The sequence below is a fragment of the Mytilus trossulus genome, chromosome 14 (genome assembly GCF_036588685.1).
Source record: "Mytilus trossulus isolate FHL-02 chromosome 14, PNRI_Mtr1.1.1.hap1, whole genome shotgun sequence".
NCBI classification, from domain to species: Eukaryota; Metazoa; Mollusca; class Bivalvia; order Mytilida; family Mytilidae; genus Mytilus; species Mytilus trossulus.
In genome coordinates, this window is record NC_086386.1 from 76,769,947 (window position 1) to 76,793,714 (window position 23,768).

The 23,768-nt window shown below is 30.2% G+C and overlaps 1 protein-coding gene across 1 annotated transcript in view; it reads left to right on the top strand.

The window, feature by feature from the left end:
* Window positions 1-525: 525 nt before the first annotated feature.
* LOC134696451 (transcription intermediary factor 1-alpha-like) overlaps window positions 526-23,768 on the top strand; it is a 35,065-nt gene continuing 11,822 nt past the window's right edge. Inside the window, exons 1-5 of the mRNA XM_063558270.1 lie at window positions 526-619; window positions 864-1,086; window positions 3,615-3,662; window positions 4,080-4,097; window positions 4,525-4,539. Coding sequence (XP_063414340.1) covers window positions 908-1,086; window positions 3,615-3,662; window positions 4,080-4,097; window positions 4,525-4,539 — 260 coding nt within the window. The 5' untranslated portion in view covers window positions 526-619; window positions 864-907. The remainder of the gene's footprint in view (window positions 620-863; window positions 1,087-3,614; window positions 3,663-4,079; window positions 4,098-4,524; window positions 4,540-23,768) is intronic.

Genomic DNA, 23,768 nt, shown 5'->3' on the forward strand with positions numbered 1-23,768 from the left:
AAAACAGATTTGAATTAAGTGGTGAATTTCTCTTCATAATAAGCGTTCATTTTGTATTTGTATGCTATTTTTTTTACAGTTACTGTAAAATTCTAGGTCTACAAACAAACACAAATTCTTTGAATGTATAAAATTACTTCAAAGTATAAAAGATATAATTAGGTTGAGGTTTTTGGCCTATACTAAGTCAGAAATATGTTATCAATTCGTTATGCACGTACTGTATTACCCAGGACCATTGATGGAAATGAATGCCTGTTTTTCTGTTATCTACCACTAAAATATACATTTGAAAAACATGTGTGTTTCGTTCTTTCCTAATAAAACAACATTTCGAAATTGATGTTTTACTATATTGTTCATTGTTACGATATTATTCTACACACTAATGCTAACTGTAACTTGAACGAAAATAACAATCGGTTTAGATAAGTAACACCTCTCCCTTCCAACCCTATAAATAACTGATATCGTTATAAATAATAAACCTATAAAGGAACATACACGTATTATCAGTTTTAAACATGTATAAACAGATATGATTTATGATACACAAAGGGAAGTCAAACATATTATCAAAAATACACATATCAAATTAAACAAATACGTTATGAATCCGGTAAGTAATTATTATTAAATTTCAATCGAAGTCGTTTCAAATTAGAACATTTTCATTAGAAAACACAACTTTTATAGAATGGCTTATTTTCAAATGTAAATGTCCTTTAGTTTTGCAAGTCTTTTTTACTCCTTGGTTTGTGTGTAATTGTCTTTTAAATAACGTTCCATTTTGAGATTACTTTGTGATAGTTTTCGATCAAAACAATCGTAATTAACATTTCCGACATCTTTTCATTTATTAGAAATACATGTACCAGCTGGTTATGGTTATCTGAGGAAACGATAAATGATGGCACAATCTGCTTTGAAATCCTGTGGTATATGCATGAGTGGACCAGGGCATAACTATTGTGAGCAATGCGAACAATGGCTGTGTGAAAATTGTAAAACTTTACATTTACGGTCAAACACATGTAGAAATCATTCCTTCCTGAATGAAGAGCAGACGTCAAAGAATGAGACCAGGTATTTCCCTTAAATTTATAAAATTCAACCTGTAAAATAAAAGTGAGTAAACTCATCATAGGTCCTTTGTGGTTCGTTTTCAAGGTTTAATGATATTCATAATAAACTTTAACAACATTTTGACCGAGAAAAAAATATTAATTGACGAAATATCTACACGAATGTTGTGATCATAAATGAAGCGTCATGTTCAGTTGTTTGCATTTATCTTATAAATAAGCCTACATAACACTAAACCATATATAATTTGAGACAAATCAAGAATCTTTGTTAGTGCTTGCAGTTTTTTGTTCTACTTGTGACATTCGTCATCATATATTTGAGAAATAAAGAACATTTTTTGGTAATTGAGTTAAACCTTCCAATTGATATTTTGTAGTGTGTCTTTCTATGTTGTAATGTTATACATGGTCTATTGTTTTCGATAAGATAGAAGGTTTGGTATCATTAAAACTTTGATCCCGGTGCAAATGTTTGCATTATGGTTAGGAATTTGATGTACAGTAGTTGCCGTCTGTTTATGTAGTTCATACGCATTTCTCGAGTTTCGTTTGTATATAAATTAGACCGTTGGTGTTCCCGTTTGAATGGTTTTACACTATTAACTTCTGGGGTCCTTTATAGCTTGCTGTTTGGTTTGAGCCAATGTTACGTGTTGAAGGCCTTATCTTAATCTATAATGGTTTACTTTTATAAAGTGTTACTTTGATGGAAAGTTGTAACATTGGCACTCATACAACATCTTCTAAAATCTTATGAATGTGTAATAATATAATATATAAGTTAAGAAGGAATACTGGTTTTGAAATAATTTATTCTTTTTTCCAAATGGTAGTATTTGTTCCTCATCGACTGATAGTACGAGAGTGACGTCCAATTTGTATATTATTTCCGTTCTCGGAAAAAAGAAAATATACGATTTATGAACTTGTGAACTCAGCGGTTTTTTTTGGGGGTAAAATATAACACCCCTTAAATGATTAGAAATACAAAAAGCTTATCTATTATTATCGCTATTTTAGAATTTTTCCTTTGTTCTTGTTGACTGATTATTTTCTGCACATTATAATAAAATGGAAAATTATTGCTAGAAACTAAGGACGCATGTGCTTTCCTCACTTTCGACGTACTGGCTCATGCGAGAAAAGCCATCTGGTTGAATTCACGAATGATAATCTATAATTATCATGATCCATGGATTGTTAACAAATATGATAATAATAACTGTAGCAAGTAACCTGCACCAGAAGATCATTTAGACAAAAAGCGTATGAGTTATGATACTCGGAATCAAAATATGTTATATGATTTCTTTGAAAAACTGAGGATTTTTTTATCCCAGGAATAGATTTCATTAGACGTATTTGGCACAACTTTTTGGAATTTGAATCCTCAATGCTCTTCAACTTTGTACTTGTTTGGCTTTATAACTATTTTGATGTGAGCGTCACTGATGAGAGTTATATAGACAAAACGCGCGTTTGAGCACAACACGTCAATTGAAATATTACACAGTATTCACTCGAATGCTTAAAGTCGATAATCCAGGCATAAACAACTGTTAAGATAATAAAAACAACGATACAAAAATGGTTGTCATAGAGTAAATAAGATGTCCTTCATTAAATATCTTTTTTTCGACCTTTAACATGCATGAATATACATGTATCACTATAATAAGGACTGGTATACAGTTTGAAACGGATGATGAACGTGAATATGTTTACAATTAAGGAGATATAGTATAATTGCCAATCGGACAGTGTGTACACATACACATATACACCATATTTTTTATATTTCATTTTCTTTACTTTTTATGAACGTACAATCCATATGAATTATGCTTGTTGTATATTTCGATGAAAATCTTATCTCGGTAGAATTAACTGTATTTTCTTAACAATGGTTGCTTATAATAATCAATAACTGTCGTAAGAAAATGTTGACAATACATAAAAACAAGTTAAATAGCTCCTAATACATGTAAAATATGATTCAATAAGTTTCAAACATTTGGTAATTTACTATGATTATATGAGTTCGTTAGTTTTATTATATAACGAATTTGATTTATCATAATTAATATCCAAACGAACATGTCTTTTGTACTAATTATTTATCAAAAATTATAAAATCTTATTGTTTATTATTAGTAAAGCACTGCAGACCATTTCACAACTCCAAAGCTATTTTACTATAGTCTTTTAACAAATATAGCTATTTTCATCTTCATCTTTTAAACTTTTTGTTTTAGATAATACATATTATTATAAGTTGGGTTTCCAAATTTCTTGAGCATATGTAACATTATTCTCATTACAAACATTAAATCCTTTTCAATCGATATTGATAGCTTTTCATATTGGTTTACTTGGTAAAACATTAAATGAAATAAAGCGTAGATTCTTAATTAAATATGGAAAACACGCGTATTTTGGAATGTGTAGTAGTACTTATCTTTTTGTTATATAAAATATGTTCAGGTCCAATTTCACCAGTTTATATTTTTATACTTCTGATTTCAGAAACCCATCAACAAAGACAGTGTTCAGATACCAATGTGACCATTGTTGGTAAGAATGACGTTTTATTTAGTTTGAATGTGAAAAGGATTTTAAGATATGATATCGTTTCTGCGTATATAAGGAAGGGTTAGTCACAAAGAAAAACGGTTGTCAACAAACGCAACAGAGCATAAAATTACTAAAACAAAGGATTAGACATAAGAAACGATAACAAAAAGCATAAACAAACAAATCATCAATCGTAAGCATAGAAAATCAAGAGGTCAGACCAATAGGCGAGATGGACATGACTGAACAAATAAGCAATGATTGGTATTGCACGTTCTTACAACACAAGTAAATGAAGATACTTACTACAGATAACGCACTCATAATCCTAAATTATAATTAAATGTTATAATACATAAAAACAAATGAGAGAATATGATTGAAGATTATTAAAATTACTTCCCTATTGATTTTCAGGAATGAAAGACTTTCTGAGTAAGTATCAGTTTATATCTAAGACAACCTATTAAAAAAAATCTTTTAACCATGACTTTAATTAATTTGAAAGTATTTTTTCTTTCTATAAATTATGTAAGTGTATTTAATCTATGACAATACTAAGTCATTATAGTTTTTTCTTTGCCATGCTTTCTATGTGTTCTATTTTAGCGAGATAATTTGTGGCATATCCGAAAATGAACAAAAATAAATATCTGGTCTAACTGACCACCATCTCTTTTGAAAATTTATACACTTTTTTTTATCAAATATGGACTAAATTCAACCAGAGAAACAGCGTAGTATAATGATTTCAAGTTTATTCGGGAAAAAGTAAAGTAAATCAGATATCAAATAAATATAACCAACTGTACACTACTGGTAATCGTTTTCAATTGTAATTGTTTTGCAATTTGTTTTACAGAGACAACCCTACAAGGTGAGCATGCATTCTTTTTACTTTCACAAGTCAGTATTACAAATCAATCCTTTAAAAAAAAATCATAAAATTGACTATGCTACTTCAATTTTGATTTAACATTAGAGTTTTTCTACAAACATGCATAGAAGTTTATCTATTACCTACGTCGTAACTACAATCCCCTTCCCTTTCATGAATTTGACCTACCGAATTAGACTATTTACCGGATTTGTAATCACATAAGCAACACGACGGGTGCCGCATGTGGAGCAGGATTTGCTTACCCTTCCGGAGCACCTGAGATCACCCCTAGTTTTTGGTGGGGTTCGTGTTGCTTATTCTTTAGTTTTCTATGTTGTGTCATGTGTACTATTGTTTTTCTGTTTGTCTTTTTCATTTTTAGCCATGGCGTTGTCAGTTTGTTTTAGATTTATGAGTTTGACTGTCCCTTTGGTATATTTCGTCCCTCTTCTATAACAATAAACATATAAAGATAACGCATACGAGAGAGGAGAGAGATAAGAAAGAGACATTGAAACTCATGAGTGAAATTATTTGAATGTAATTGTTTGACATACTATTTTTACAATAAATGATATTTATACTTAAACTTAAAAAAAGTAAATATATCTGAGGGACTTTAATACAACCATTCTCATTCTGCACTTTCTGTGCCGCATTCTGCACTTTGAGTGCAGACGTTAAATGACAACCCGCAAACATGGATATGTGTAAAACAACAATATTAAATGGTATTGTTTTTAAAACTTAACATAAGCATACACAAGATAGGATTAAATATAGAAAGAAAAACGTTCAAATTATTTGAATAATTATTTTTTAAAAAGAGCATCATTTCTTAAAAAAAGTAAGATGACAAGCCATGCCCACATACATTCCATTAAGATTATGGAATTCCTTGTGTATTCATCGGGGGAATAAAACCTTTTTAACATATAATATAAAAAGAAGATGTTGTATGATTGCCAATGAGACAACTCTTCAACAGAGACAAAATGACAAAAAACAAAATGTAGGGTATCGTACGACCGATGAACAAAGCCCATATCGCATAGTCACCTGTAAAAGGCCACACAATTACAAAACATAATGTAAATCAAACGACAAAACTCTCTGCCTAATTTATGTACAAATAAGAAACGACTTTTTGATTATGTTCACGTTGTATTTTTACAGTTCGCCAATACATGGACGATTTTTGTAAGTTTGTATCAATATACACATTGACGACGTATTTTAAATAAACTTTCTATGTTGTGATGTTATGCTATTGTTTCAGAAAAAGGGAGAAGGTTTGGATCCATTAAAACGTTTAATCCCGCTGCAAATGTTTGCACCTGTCCTAAGTCAGGAATCTGATGTACAGTAGTTGTCGTTTGTTTATGTAATATATACGTGTTTCTCGTTTCTCGTTTTGTTTATATAGATTAGACCGTTGGTGTTCCAGTTTGAATGGTTTTACACTAGTAATTTTGGGGCCCTTTATAGCTTGTTGTTCGGTGTGAGCCAAGGCTCCGTATTGAAGTCCGTACTTTAACCTATAATGGTTTACTTTTAAATTGTTATTTGGATGGAGAGTTGTCTCATTGGCACTCACACCACATCTTTCTATATCTATAGCTGAATATTAGACATAATAAAACACTCTTTTCTGATTATGGAGTTTCCGAATTGATTTTCCTCTAAGTTCAGTATTTTTGTGATTTTACTTTTTTCCAGTTCAGCAAATTCGTATTTCATGTCAGTAAATCACTAAATCTAAAAATTAGTCAGACAATATATATAAAGAAAATAGGATTATATACTTTTCTAATATCATATTGAATTTCCTTTCTATTATACTACAGCTAATAACCTATACTCGTTGGTTCTGTTCATGAAGATAAACATTTTAATAACTAATCCTGGAAATGAATTAAAAACTGTTTATCTAATTTTGGAAAAAAATGGAAAACAAATCAAGAATGAAGATAATGTTGTTTAACATGAGTAAAATAAAGGGAAATAAAAGACAGAAAATCCAAACCTAGTTCAACTTTATTTATTTTAAAAAATTATAATGGAGTGATGTAAGAGGCAAGTTATGATATATTGCGTCATAAGAACGTTTTTATACGTTATTTTTACAAAGGATGCGATATACAGTGATTGTTTTCAGTAGACAAATATGAGTATCTATGTATTCATAGTCAAAGCCTAAATGACAAATACGATGAAATGTTAAACTGTGTAGCTATATAATAAGTAATTTCGGTGATGACTTAAGTTGTGAATATAATACTTTATTCTTATTTGTACTTATAACAATAATGCTTTTTTTAGCATCTGCAAAAACTGTCGGTGAGTGTTTTTTATGTTTATATCACCTTTCCTTTTTTATTATTTATCTTTGTGTTTGTTTTTGTTTTTATTCCTTTTGTTTTTCTAAGTTTGTTTGATGTTCGTTCCAATATTTGAATGTCTTATGATATTGCTAAAAAAAATCCAAAGTTATCACAGAAATAAGAAGATGTGATATGAGTTCCAACTCACCATCCAAGTAAAATTGTGTAAACATGAAACAATCAGATGTTCAAGAAAAGACTTTAACACGGTTGCTTGGCTCACAATGACCCCAAACGAGAAAGGTTCAGAAAATAGCCAGTGAAATCAATTAAAATTTTAAAAAAAATGTAAAGAATCAACATTTTCTAAATATAAAAAAAACAAGAAACACGTATGTCTGTTATGAAAAGCATCACCAAATGACAACCACTGAAAAACATGTTCATATTTTTATAGTCAACACTCTCGATGTATTGAATTAAAAGAATCCCCGAATAATTGATCTATTTTTTTTTTCATATACAAGAATGAAGCTACTTAGTATATGTCACATTTTAAACCTTTTCGTATTTATATATATATATAATGAAACTTGACAAAAAATATTATTCAGGTGAATAATTTTAGTGTTTTGTATATTATTGACATAATTCAATATGTCTGCTGCCATGGACATATTTTTCATCGTCTTTAAATTTGGATTTTATCAATAACACAACGATAAACAATGGAGATGTTGCATTATCGTCTCATGATGCTGAATAAGCCAATCAAATTATCACAGATTTTCGTATAACTATTTATCAATAGTTCGTGACTCGTTATCGTTCTCTTAGGAGCTTATCTCAGAGAAAACCATGCAAAATTTGAAAAATGTCCAGAAGAAACTATTAAGATTTGTTTTTTTGTGTTGTTTGTTGGAATGTAAAAAAAACCATGATAGAAATAAAAATGTCAGGATGCGCTGATGATACAATACACTCTAACTTCGCGTAATAACATTCAAGCATTGTCGCACGGCGAAAATAATTACATATTATATGTATAAATGTTATGTAAATACCCCATGCATGTAAAACGCACATAGTGTTATTGAAAGAAATGCAGTCATTCAACTATGTAGATTTCAATTTCATTCAATCGGTATTTATGGAACAACCAGTCAGTCATTATGAACATGTAAAGAAAATAATATGCGCATGTACTTCATAAGAGCAGCAAACACATAAAAGATAGTCTTTAGGGAAAATTCGTTATAGATTAATGCAATGGGCATTACAGTTTTATCTTTAAATACAGTTAATACACCACTGTTAATACCAACTTCATATAAATGTGACTTGATACATCGACGATAACTTAAAATGATGTTATTTAATCAATTTGTTAGATAAACAAAAAAAACACAAGAAAATTAGAATGTCAAACCTAACAATTCCAAATGAGCATTTTCTTTTAACATAAATGACAACACCAAGCAACAACTACATTCGTGAATAATAACAACTTACCTACAATATCTACATATATATACTTGTACGCTTGCAAAGGTTCTATTTATCAATTCAGACCTTGCATTGTATGCAAAATATTTAATTGGGATTAAGGAATATGATAAAATGAAAACCGCCAACAATTCGTGTATACTTTGTTGCCCCTAAATTGCGAAATATTACAGTCTCGGAGATAACCCGCCATACGGTATCTTATCATATTTTTCAGGTTTCTAAAGTGGTTTTTGCTCAAAGAATAGAAGTAAAAGAAAAATTAATTAACAAAGCAAATAAACTTAACAATTCATTGAATGATCTTTTTTGACCATTTAAAAATGCTGATCAATTTGACGGCATTATACACTTTAGTGCAACACATCTTTGTATAAAGTTTACATTATCTGTATATTCATGCAATAAATTGAACATTGTCAGTCCCATTTGGTTATACATTTATTTCCTCGAGATGCATTTAAAATATTTGAAATTGTTACGACAAAGGATAAGCAAAAGATATACAAGGGACTTTAAGATTGAAAGTGTTGAAAATAAGCCGATAACGCTGTTGCAAATAAGATAAAAAATTACAATACAAAAACCAAAAAAGAAAACTAAATAGATATAGGTAGATGTGGTGTGAGTGCAGAAAGGACAACTCTCCGTCCAAATAATAATTTAGAAAAGTTAACCAGTAACGGTCAATGTACGGCCTTCAACACGGAGTTTTGGTTCACACCGAACAACAAGCTATAAAGGGCCCAAAATTACTAGTGTAAACCATTCAAACGGGAAAACCAACGGTCACCTCTATATAAAAAACGAGAAACGAGAAACACGTATAAATTACATAAACAAACGACAACTACTGTAAACCAGATTCCTGAATTAGGAAAGGTGCAAACAACAGCGGGATTAAACGTGTTAATGGTACCAAATCTTCTTTTTCTGAAACAATAGCATAACATCACAACATAGAAAAACATACGGTAAATTCTGATCAACAAGAACACAAACAAAAACCTAGGGCGGTCTGATTAAATCCGGCTAGTTGAGTATTTATTTTCTAAAATATTCCTTAAAATAACCCTGTATATAAAAGAAGATGTGTAATGATTGCCAATGAGACAACTATCCACAAAAGAGCAAAATGACACAGACGTTAAAAACTATAGGTCGCTGTATGGCCTTCAACAATGAGCAAAGCCCATACCGCATAGTCAGCTATAAAAGGCCCTGATGAGACAATGTAAAACAATTCAAACGAGAAATCTATATGTAAAAAAAAATTAACGCTGTACGTTTGCAAAGGTTCTATTTATCAAGTCAGACCTTGAATTGTATGCAAAATGATGTAGCACAGATTTTGATTGCGTTTATGTCACATGATTTGTTCAATGGAGTGTTTGAAATACGTATCATATCACCATTATTTACTCCATTTGGACCCCTCCCTCATCTCCTCCCTTGTGTTTTGGCAGTAAATATCACATTTATGTCTATGTTTATTCCAACCTTATTTTTGGAATGTTAACAACATTTTGTGTAAAAAAAAATTCTTTTCTTTTGTTTTTGTTTTCGTTTTATTTTGGGGGAGGTTTGGGTTATACCGTTTCATGTTTGCTTGAAGTAGAAAAGTAAAATTACACATCATCTGAAACTAGTTTAAAAAAATGTAGTTTGAGACTAGTTTTGAAAAATGTACTTTTTTCTGAATATTGACGTTTATATAAACTATCAAAAAAATACCCATTACAAGGGATAACTGAGACTCGAAATTAACATCATGACATTAGTACATTACATTCGAAGGTAAAAATATTAGGATTCGAAAAATTGACTGGGGATCGACAAAGTAATATAAGAAGTTTTCTGCTTCAAAAATTGATTTTGTAGAAGTAAATGTCTTTGGAAGAATTGTTGTAAAAAGTATTAATAGATTTACATTAAACAATTATACCACATCTCCTTACTGTTGTTTTAAAGTAAAATAACAAAACTACAGAACTTCAACATGTTCAAGAAAAAAATTCAAGTACGCAACATTTTTTTTTTCAAGAAAAATCAAAACTACTAACACATCAAACAAATGATGAAAACTTTCATATAACTAACTTGGTACATGCATTTGCGTATGTAACAAAATGGTGGATTTAACCTGGATGTCGGTTATTTGGACGCTACTTTAATTAAGTACAGATATGTATGTACGTGTCATACATGCATTTTTTGAACTGTTAAAGCATATCGAGAATACTGTGCATGCAACAACATAATAAAGAAAATGTTATACACGATCTCGTTCCGGAAACTGTGAATATGACTGAGCAAGGACACTTCTAAGTACTTTTTTGTTTAAAAATTAGACCAATTAATTTTGAGTGGCATTTCTTAAAGAGAGAGACTAAAGAGGTATTCAAACTCATAAGTTGATAAAAAAAAGTTACAATGTCAAGGTAAACAAAACAAAAGCAATAATAAAGACAAACAACACTGTACAACATAAAATAGAAATAACACCCACTTAAAGATAAATAACGGTGTTGTCAAAAATACGTACTGTTTGTTGTTGATGGGACTGATGTCGGTGGTGGGGTTTGGGTTGTTGGAGGTAAAGTTACCCCACATTGACAATTGCATTTGTTTGCAGCAGTTGTTGTGCTAGGACTCGTCCTTCCTATAGTAGCGATCACAGTAACAATAAGAAAGAGAGGAAAGAATTGTAGGAGTGATTCTAAACCATTTCCTGTACCAGATCCTACAGTGGATTAAGAAGAAAAAAGATTACATGACAATTATATGTAATATATAGACAACTATAATCACATAATCAGAGCAGCTGAAACAATATATGTCATTAGATTGTATATATTTAAAGGCAACAGTAGTATACCGCTGTTCAAAATTCATAAATCGATAGAGAAAAAAAAGCAAATCCAGGTTACAAACTATAACTGATGGAAACGTATCAATAATAAGAAAACTACGACACAACAGAGATACAACATCGACACGTAACACACAGAGAAACGAACTATAATGTGACAATGGTAATTTCCCTGACTTCGTACAGGGCATTTAAAAAACATAATGGTGGGTTGAACCTGGTTGTGTTACATGCCATACCTTCCGCTTTAATTGCAGTGTTAATTATAGCATTGCATGGGTTACAATAAACAAAACCAGATAAATGGGGGAAATATAGGACAAAGAAACAAACGAATAATTGTCATCAAAAGGTAACAGGTTTAAAAAAAATATTAATCAGAGCCAGCTACGTCTACACAAAACTATGCTCAGATGTAAAAAGTTTGAAAGCCACAACAACTACCAAGTTGAAGATCGCCGAGGAGCAAAAGTTCCAAAAAGTTGTAAGGACACGGTTATCCACCTAGTACAAAACATCATTATTATCAAGAATAATAAATAGTTTTGCAAACAGTTAATTTTATTTATGACTCTATTATAATAGATATACATGATTAAATTGAAGTCGTGACTAGCTATAGAATAAAAAAAATGAAATAATACAAAATCACATCCCTGTTAGCCATAGTCAATGCAACGCACAAAGTGACGTCACATATAAACTTCTAAAACGTGTTCCGAAAATTAAGAGAATTTGGATGAAATTCAAGATAAGATTAGTATGACTCATCTAAGTTATATAACAGTGAAAATTACTTATTTTAGAATATGTAATTGAAGATGTAATAGATCATTAATTCTATTATATAGCTTTGTAGTTATTTCTTCTGATCAAACTGCAAACCAAATATATAGTGTAAATTTCGTTGATCCAAAATTAAATCTACCAAATGAACTGGATGAGTAGTTATCTCCCATACAACACAATAATACAACATAAAAAAATACGATTTACCATTACAAACGTTAAAAGATTTGAAAAAATTCGATGACAACAACAAACACAACATCAAAACCCAACAAATAAGTTTGGGATGTTTAAGTACCGTGCCACGTCTTAAAGCAATACGAATTCGCACTTCGAAAAACAATCACATTCGGAAATTTGTCACGTTCGGTAATAAAAAGATCAGACGACGTACTGACAAAACACAACACGGGCTTAATTGACTTAGATAACATTAGGTAAAAGCTTGTTCCCGTTTTCATGAATGATTTATTTCGATGTTACAAGTTTAGATTTATTTCAAAATTCTAAAAAATGCGTCATTCAATAGCTTTTACAGGGAAATAATGAATGGAAACCCAGGCTCTAAAATGTCGTTCGGGTTTTAGATTTATGTACTCTACTGAAATGAATGTAAACTGAAATAAGTGAAGTATTTTTTTTTGTATGATTTTAATCATGAGTGATTTTTTGGGGGCGTAGTTATTCTATACCCTTTGTAAACATCCAATAGCATATATAAAATAAGAACATATCATAGTCAGAAATACTGACATTGAAAGGAGTAATTCATTTTTATAGACATTTCTTCAATAATAACAAAATTTACCCCCTGCATCGAATCTGTCTTCAAAAATCAGGAAATATTGCTGTTCTCTTTGATCTGGAGGCTGGAATACTACGCATCCACATTGTAGAAAGAAAAATATAGCTAAAACTGAAAGAACAAGCTAAAAAAAGAAGGGAAAAACCGTTATTTGGTAATTAAGCTGTATTGGTGTTTTGTTTGATATCAGATACGATTAGTTTTAACGTAGGTTGACATCAAACATATATGACATGTCAAACTTCTTTCCGGAACATGTCTGTTTAATTCAATTTGCAGAGAGTCGCAGTACAATTTAGGTAACCTTAACGATTATAACGCTTGATAAAGACATACTCCTTACAAGGAATGACACATCATGTGTTTGTCTGATTAACACGAATAATCAAGTCGTTATGTTACGATCACAACAGGCGGCACAAAACTATTTCAGTTAGCGTCTTAAAAAAACCGATAGACTTATCTGCCGTGTAAAGAAAATTGCACATCCTTTGATTTTACATGTTAAGTGTGAATTGAATGTTGGAGAATTTATTCTTACTTTACATAAAAATATTTAAAAAATCACTGAAAGTGAAAATAAAACAAAATTAGAAAACTAGCATTGATCTATATGTAAGATATATTAAAATAAAATAACAAAAAAGTATGAGTGCCGCTAGGATAACTCTCCATCGAAGTCCATTGAATATTAATGTCCTGGTAGCAACATATTTTTCTGAACATTTACTACAAACAAAAATGATTAGATGAACAAGCTAAACAATGTCAAATCAATTAGGTATTCAATGAAATACAATCATTTTTTTCTCTCTTAAGAAATGTGAACAATGTTAAAAGACATTATATGTTGAAAGTCTATTGCATTGTTTGTAATTGAATCTATAACATAATTCACAAACTAAAATGAACGTTTATGTGATATAGATATACTCGCTATGATAACAAAAATGTAATGTGGTTGAAATCAATTGTACAATTGTACAATAATGTCTAAATCAACCTATTGTGATGATTGGAACAATAAAAAATTACAAGACGTAAAAGAGCGACTAAACAATAAACAGATTTTAAACAAAATTTTGTTTCTTTAAAAACATTAACATTTATTAAAACAGTTTTATGAATTTCTTATAAAAACAAATATACCATGTCATTTTCATGAACATATATAGTCAGCCAACAACAAAATGAATGCACCAAACCTTACCTTATCATTGTGTGTCATGATAGTCCCCTTTCAAATTAGCGATTGAAATGTTTACTTTTATATCATACTGTTTTTATGTACATATGTTGATCTACTGCAAAGGCGTACGGTTCAGTGCTAAAACGTTGATGTCTTATTTGCAAATATGCATCCGTTTATAAGTGCCTGTCAATCTACAAGTACTCCAGGGTAAAACTTGTTTATTTCGAGTGATTCGATTCAGTTTACAAATACACATTTCAGTTAGTAGGGAATGATGTTTGAACAAATAATATTATCAAAGCAGTGCATAGAGTTGAGGGGCGAATGTCGAAAAAGTCTCTTAGTGAAGAATTTAAATTACACAAATATATAATCGAATGTAGTGTCTCACATTATTTATCAATTTTCAACTATAGAAACATGTTAGTCGTAAATATCAAATTTGGAACAAATTTCAAAACAGTTCCAGTAACGTTACCCAACATAAACACTATTCTTAGTTAAATAAAAGAAATTTAAGAAAAGTGACATAGACATATCATGAAAAAAAGAACAAAAAAATACATTTATATATGTTGTCAAATTTACATTTTACATTTTGTTGAACAATGGTATCAGGATATAATTGATGAATGTTGATAAAACTTGATGCATAGATAACAAAACAAAGTTTAACTGCATTAACGTGATGAAACAAGAACAATCTTACCATATATGCTATAATATAATGCTGCATGACAAACCGCTTGTCTGGAAAAGAATTTTCAACGAATGTATTGCCTAAAAAACCTTTAGTTACGCTTGAATAGAATAAATTATTTAACTTCAATTATATCCTATTTATTTTCACGGAGATGAATGGAACATCGATACAGTCTGTATATTATCAGCTCATTTTAGATCTTCACGTATGAAAACTTGCTTAGATGATCTAAATGCCCAGGCCTGCATCTAACAAGTACAACAAACTGTTCAGAGTCTGAATTGACCACTTTTTGACCTCGACCAGTAAAATCGAGCACACATTTTACTCGACTAGTCTCGACATTGTCAAGACTGTACTGGCCACGTCCACTTGTATTTTTGTCCATCTGATGAGTTAAGCCAATTTCAACTGATTTTTGTAGATCGTTCTTATGTTGTACTGTTATACCACTTTCCCAGGTTAGGGGGAGGGTTGTCCTATAGTTGTAAATGTCTGTGTCATTTTGGTCTCTTGTGGACAGTTGTCTCATTGGCATTCTTCTTTTCTTTTATATTTTGATATCTAATAACGATAAAGGTTCTATATGTTTTCATTGATAATATGATCTTCATTGTAGGATTATCCCAGAAAGAAATCATGCATTGGATTTGGAAGAAGGTTGATCTCTACCAGAAAAAGTGAGAAAAAAAATATTTTATTATTTCATGGTAATATTGTTATGCTTGTGTCAGTATATGGAGAAATAAATATTTATGTATTTTGATATACATGTTTATTTGTATATGCCAATGATTTATATGACTGGATTGCAGAAATGTACAAGCATGCTCAGTCTGAATAACAGTTTAATTAAAAAACACACAAGTAACCACACATCTTGATAAATTTAAGGGATAGCCACTTTCAGCAATACTAATACTATTAAAAGAAAAGATGTTGATATATTTCAGTAGAGAAAACTAAAGGTCTTCATGTACATTAACAAAGCAATTTACAAAAAATCAGATATGTCAGACATGATCCACACTAACCACTGAAATACAGTATCCAGACTTGAGATATAGGTGTAACAACACAATCAGAACTAACTATAAGCAAGTTGTAAAATGTTCATTTCGGAATCATCAGATTGACTGTACCTGAAATATTCATCATTGACTGTAGTTTTTTCAATTGACAGAAAGGGTGACATCATCATATGCTATCATATTCAATATTCTTGTTTAGATCTGACCTTGCTACATCTTTATACATTTTGCAATGTTTTTGCTTCTCAGAATTTTCACATGGAAAACTGTCGGCAGATTACTCCTTGTTTGGGTTTACGATAGAGGGTCCATAATTCTCGTGTTGAAAAAGTCTCCTTGCTTACACACATGTAAACATAGATATAATTTGTTAGATATTTTGATTATTTAGTCATCCAACTTGCAAATTTTCTTCATATAGAACATCTTGTGTATAAAACATGGAATCGCACCATACATTTAATGTTGCAGTCCTGTTATTGGCTGCTCCTTAGGCTTACATGCAAAACAACTGATCTTTGAAAATAAAAAAAATAAAAAGGCTACGCAGAAAAAAAATTTCATGTTCATATCATATATGTACTAATGTGAAATTGTGATTTAATCGAAAAAAAAAGGGGGTCTTACCACGAAGAATAAAAAGTTACGCAATCCTGTAGTCAAAACATTTTTTTTTCTACTTTCTGTTCTGTTTGCTTTTTATACTAGGCCGCACCACTTCCAGTAAAAATGATATCCTTCCACTTTCCTGGATTAATGTCCCCATAAGATGCAAGATTTTTTTTAAGTCTATATATATGTTTGAATTCAGCATAAACCTATAGTCAAACAGAAAAAAATGAGTTTAGAAAAAAAATCAGAAAAAAATGCACTATTTTGTTCCCTCCATGTTTTGACATGCACCGGAAACTGGAGTTGAAATACAAGACTGGTACCTAAAAGGCCCCGATAAGCCAATGTAAAACAATTCAAACCAGAAAACTGACGACCTTATTTATGTAAAAAAGAATGAATGATAAACAAATATGTAGCACATAAACAAACGACAACCACTGAATTACAGGCTCCTGACTTGGGACAGGCATATACAGGGTGGACAAAACCCGGGTTTTATGAGTATTGCCCAGCCCAGTGAGAAAAACTGGGAAAACCCGGGTTTTACTTGGTTTTAGTGTGAAATACTGGGCAATCTGGGTAACATAAAATACTGGTCTGAATCTTATAAAGGATTCAGTGATCAAACACAAATGTTATACATTTAAGATATAAATATAACCTTTTTTGTTTGTCTGGATTGGTAAAACTGTAAAGCAAAAAACTGTTTTTTAAATAAATATAACTACTATTTAGAATTAACAATTACATGTGAGAAAAATTACATTTAGATAATGTATAAGTAATGTCACTAATTAGTAAGTAATTATGCAGATTAGAATGCAGATTTGTTTATGTAACAATAATCAGCCCTTTCAATTGTATAAGTGTTAATGGCATGACCCCTTAGGGTGTTTATTTAGCAATATGAATGTATTACATTTGAAATTAACAATTGACTTACAGATTGCAATAAATTGTTTTTTTCAAAGTATGGATTATTGAAACAATGCTTGGTAATTAAAAAGGTTTCTTTAAATGTGTAACTCTTGTATTCTGTCTAAATATAAGGGAATGAAATTGAATTTTTCATTCTTTTAGAAATGACTGTCAATGATTATCTGTATAAAAAGTATACATTTAGCTGTAATACTATGAAACTACACCAATAATTTACTTTTTTGTGTTAAAATAAACTTAAAAAATCATATTGCCCGGTAATGCCTAGTATTCCCTATTTCTAGGAGTATTCCCGGGCGGGTAATACTTTGCCAACCCTAGGCACATACATAAATAATATAACTAGATTTGATACAACATACACCAAGAAATACACTTCACCAAAAATATTTCTTCAGTTGAGGCGTGGTAATATTTAGAAATTTTCAACGAAAACAATATTACAGATTAAATTAAGTTTTAGATACTTTATACAACTTGAATCACTAGGGTACAATTACTATATAATATTTTCTATTCTTTTAATTTAAACATCGAATTAGTTTCTATTATCTATTCCTCTATTCTTTATTTGTCGGTCCATTTTTCTCCATTCTCTACATTTGTCTGGCCTTGTTAAACCCCATTTGAATACCCTCCTGAGTCCTACCCCAAGTGCAACGACGGTAATTGACAATGTTTACTGCAACAAACATGTATTTTGGGTACTCAGCTATAACAATACCTTACAAGTATACAAGTTTATTGCAATAAACGGAACCTCGTGTATCTTGTGGGCACCCAGCTGTGAAACAAATTCATCTCCCATGCTATTGAGACTACTTGTCTTTACAGGTAACATATTTGTACATTACATACAATTAACTGACTAGTAGTAAAGCAATGTACCTAACTGTAATGGATGAGACTAATCACATTTGCATTTCAAAAGTCGCCGCATAAATACATTTTATTAACGAACTATAAACTGATTAATTTAAAAAAAAAAAAAAATAGATATAAATAGTGATAAGACAGATATAAATAATTTATTTTCCTTTTTCCACTAAATGTCTAATTTTATTTTTGATTCATTTTGAATTATATCCGATACTGTTAAAGTAGTCTCCGTGACTGATTTGGTGGTGATATATGTCGTCTGCTACTGTTAAATACGAAACTACGGTTTAATACGAAACTACGTTTAAATAACGTAACTAAATATGTTGAGACTCACATTATACGATAAATCGGTAGTGACCAATCTCTGTGTGATAGTAGTCTCAGATTTAACAATGATTTTAAATTCTAAATAACATTTATTCAAAGATGCAACATCCTGTTCAATCTAAATGGCAAGGCTTTTTTAATTCACTAGTTAAATAATATACGAGTTTAAGAAAAGTAGGGCTTTTTTACCTGTAAAGCTCATGTGTACTGATGTAACTAAACCATGTATAGTGCCATGTCATTAAATTTGACAAAGTTATATTTTAAGATTTGGTTAAAATAAATTTTAACTGTAACTTTGGAACACATTGCATTTTTTAAAAGGTTATCAAGGATTGTTATGAAAATTCATAATATTATTTTTTTTGTTTTAAAAAAAAGAAATGTCTTTTTAAAGATTTCATAACTTTTTCAAATCAGCATGGATCGTAATGAAACTTTTAAGCTATTTTCATGACAAAATTCTCATAAAAAAATCAAGGTTGTTATGAATGTTGGTGTTTTGCTGACAAATTCATGACCTAATTTAAAATAGGTAAAGACTGTAGTCTAATTTTCAGTTTAGACAAAATTCAGATAGATACCTATAATCAAAATGTTAAAGTTTTACAGCAATAAACTAAATTACCAAATAACCTGGTTTTTTGTAAGAATAAAATATAATAAAGATAGCTGTAGAACTAAATGATAATCCAAGTTGCTTTGAAATAATCTAAGGTGTTCTATCTGAATTTTGTCTGAACTGCAAATTCTAGCTTTCTTTTTACCTACATTAATTTAATTCTTAAATTTGACAGCAACACTACAAATACCATAAAAACTTTTGATTTATACATCACCAAGGAAGCTGTAAAGTTTGAAGAAAATCAAAGTTAATTGATTTGAAAAATTATTAAAAAATTAAAGTGTACTATCTCTTTTTTGTTTGAACCGCAATTTCAAGCTTTGTTTTGACCTAGATCAATTCAATTTTTAAATTTGACAGCAATACAACAAAACACAAAATGACCTCGGATTCAGTAAGCTTAATATATATCTAAGATAGATGGATAGTTTGATGCAAATCCAAGTTGATTTGAAAAAGTTATTAGAAGAAATGAAGTGTACTATCTCTATTTTGTTCGAACTGCAAATCCTAGCTTTTTTTACCTGGATTAATTTATTTTTTAAATTTTACAGCATTACAACTAAAAACAAAATAACCTGAGATTCAGTAAGCTGAATATATATCTATATCTAAGATAGCTGCATAGTTTTATGAAAATCCAAGTTGATTTGAAAAAGTTATTAAAAAAATTAAAGTGTACTACTAGTATCTATATTTTGTCCGAATGGCAAATCCTAGCTTTTTTTAAACCAAGATTACTTTAATTCTTAAATGTTACAGCAATACAACAAAAAACTAAATGACATGGGATTCAGTAAGTTTAATGTATATCTAAGATAGCTGCATAGTTTGGTGAATATCCAAGTTGATTTGAAAAAGTAAAAACAAAATTAATTAAAGATGTCTAACTGAATTTATATAATAATTTTCTTTCTTCCCTGTTAAGTTTGAATTTTGTAAGATCAACATTTAATTTAATTAGGGTGTCTGATTTACAGTCAAAACTAAATTTGAAGGTCAAGACTGGTTGAGACGGGTTGAGACTGGTTGAGACTGAGTCAAGACTAGTCGAGAAAGGTTGAGCCATGGTCAAAACCATTTCAGACTACACAAAGATTATCAAGGACTGAATCAGACTAATTAAGTTAAGTTGATTCCTATTCGAGTACACTAAAGTACAGTTAAGTGCAGTCGAGACAATGTCCAGACTAGTAGAATAAAATGTGTGCTCGATTTCACTGGTCGAGTAAATTCCAGCATATTGGTCACATGTTCAACTCAGTCTGTGGATTTGTTTTTGGTCGGTTATTTATTTTTTTAAACTAAGAGGACAGATAATTTTTTTTCTGCATTATTGAAGCAAGATTTTTCATTTTAATTAAAGCAAGGTGCTGATTATTTATTTTTACAACTATATTTATGATATTTAAAAACATACAATTTTCAAATGATTTGTTATTATAGAAAATACATGTATTGTAAAGTCATTATGTACCATTGAATCAGATCGATCGAATTGCTCATTATCCTCTGCAGAAATTAATCTTTTATATTTTATTTTCCAACTGCATATACATGTATTGCATATATACATAGTATTAAAGTTTGGTTGTACCTTGCCTCTTTTAAATGGATTGGCAAACATATTTTGCCGAGCGAAGCGAGAATTTTTTTAAAGGGTTTTGGAGCCACTGAAGGTCCAAGAAGCTATAGAACACATGATGCATTTTGTATGTTTCCCCATAACCTTTCTAAATCTGAAAATGCATGTTTTGTTTTTAATAATTTTTTTACATTATTTTGGTCTCAAAGCAAAATGTATAAATTCAGTGTAAGACCAAAGTTCCTTGGGACAATATCAAAAGAACAATGTGGATGATAAAGCAAAAATGGAATTCACATAGTTAAGTCTGTGGCTGCTTTTTTATCATGATCAATTTCATAACAAAATTACAACATTACAAAAGAAATGCAACACTAACAGAATAAAAAAGGGTAATCAATGAACAAAAGACAAATAATTAAGAAACATTGATCCTGAAAAATCAGGGCTTCGTCTGAGCGGGGAAAACAGAACTTGCTTCTTGCTAGGCACTCGCCGTTAACACAATTTGATATGAAAACAATAGTTTAGTGTTGAAGTGTCCTACATATAGGGCATTTTCCTCAATGTAGTTAACGGCCCTGTTAAAATAAAAGTGAGGTAAGTTTTCCAGAGACAATATACCTCAAGTAAAATGAAACCAATTTTCAGACATTTCAAGTATATCTATAAAATAATATTTATAAGTACGTCTGAATCAGTGACAACTCTACAACAGGTTTATCCATCGGATCGCCATTAATGATGGTAATACATGGCTGTGTACATTATGTATATACAACTCGTCTAAACATCAACCAAACAATGTTAGATCTGTAAATTTGCGAAATAAAATATTTTATTAATTTCATATGGGTGACGGCGGTATACAATGTTAAAAAAATCAAACATTTTGATAGAATTGATTTCACAGAAAGAATCCTCATATGGTTAATATCACTACAGTCAACAGTTACATATTCCGTATCAACTTCACAAACAATACACAATGGTCTAGAAATACAGAGTACTTGCGTTGATTATCATCTTAATAACGTGTTAAAGTATTCTTTTATTTTTAATGTTTTAATATTACTAATTGTCAATATGTTTTGTCTATAAGCCTTTGGTGATATTCATTTGACGTGGCTCTGTGCTTATACCCCCCCCCCCCCCCCCCCCATTATTGTGTTATGGTAAATCTGCTTTGTCTATAAGCCATTTTATGTTTCTCTGTTACACATTTTTTTTTTATTTTAGTGGACGAGATTATAACACAGTGTTGACTTATGTACCCTTAAAGAACAATTTGACGACTCAAAAAGATTTGGGTGATTTGAATTTTCAAAAGTTGACAAAATAGTAACCAGGTAATCCACACAAATTACAGAAATAAGTTCATTGGATATATATTCCATTTATTTTAATCATTGCGAAGTTTTTCTTCTTTACCAACAGTATGTAATTAAAACGTTTGGCTGATTTTCAAAAAAATTAACCATTCAGATATAAGAAGTTATGTACCCCCTAAAATAACTATAGCACAATTCTTCACTGGGCTTCTAAAATGTTGTAAATTACAATTTTTTCAAAAAATCAATACCTCACAAACAGGCTTTGAAAATTTTTACAAAATCCATGCTTCCATAATGTCGTATGTGAACTCGAACATTTTTGTAAATAGCAGTGAAATAAAAACTTTGACATTTCTGGATTATCCAAGAACTTAAATAATAAAGAAATGTACAATTATGTTTTTCCTAAGATATTCTTCAACGATTTTCAAGTTTTCATACAACATTTTCGAAGCAAACTTTACAAACAGCTGACATTGGCTTAGTCTTATTTCACACATGTTGATTGGTCTAACTGTATGCTATTTTGTAACACCAAAGATTTCCTACCGGCCAGACCATTGTTGTCAAAAAGTATTTTTAGCCAAAAAAGTCACATACGGCATTTTAGTAGCCCAGCGATGATATGCATGTTTTCATTGAATAAAAAAGTAAAATAAGTCTATTTGTAAATCGAGTATGTTATGTCAATGAAAACTTGCAAAATTTATTCCGTAAATGAAAAGTAAATAGGCATTAAAAAAAATACAGTACCTTGTTAGTTTACCGGTATTTTATGAAAACAAATACTACTGCTCTGAATAAAACGTTTTGTCATAAAGACAAATCAATCGGAATTTCTAATAGATTACATATAATAAGATTCCTTCATATCATCAATTTTCTTGACAATAAATACCAAAAGAAATAAATTAAGATGATTTATTGAAAAAGCTTATTACTGAAATTCTTATACTTGCATATTATATGTTAATATTACCAATCTTATTTCAACTGATCGGGCGGAGCTTACGTTTTAATTTGCATCAGGACATTTGAATAATTTACAAACGAATGACTATTTTAAAACACCTATCTATGGGTTTATTGGACTTGTTTATTTTGATCGAACCGGTTAAACTTCGCCCAGTCAAGTTAAATATATCGAATAATACATACCTTGTTATGTTTTACAATCATTTTCGCGGGTTTGTGGTTTGACAAAACAGGTATGGAACTTACAATTTCATTTAAGTGTAAATAAGGAAGAACAGGATTGTAGCAATTCACTTGATTTTATTATATCCCAATCGCTTTGCTTTAAACTAACGTACACAAGTTTGAATTAATTGATCGATGACTGTCATGTTACATGTCAATCTGCACGAAAACTGAGAGGAACTAAGTAAGTGACGATGTATGCATGTCCTACCTCCGATAGACATGGTTATAGGCTAAACAAGCAGATTTCATAATTTAAATATGATGTAATTCACATGCTTCTACATGCACAAAATGCACCATATACTCTTTAGAGGTTTTATAAATACATATTTTTTACATTATCTAGACGAAACACAAGTTATTCTGATTTTTCTAGTACGACAAACATTTCAATGATATTACGGATTTATTCTCTATGCTCAATTCAGAAATTCCTAAATATTCGCATGCAATAATAAAAAAGAAGATGAGGTTTGATTCCCAAGGAGACCACG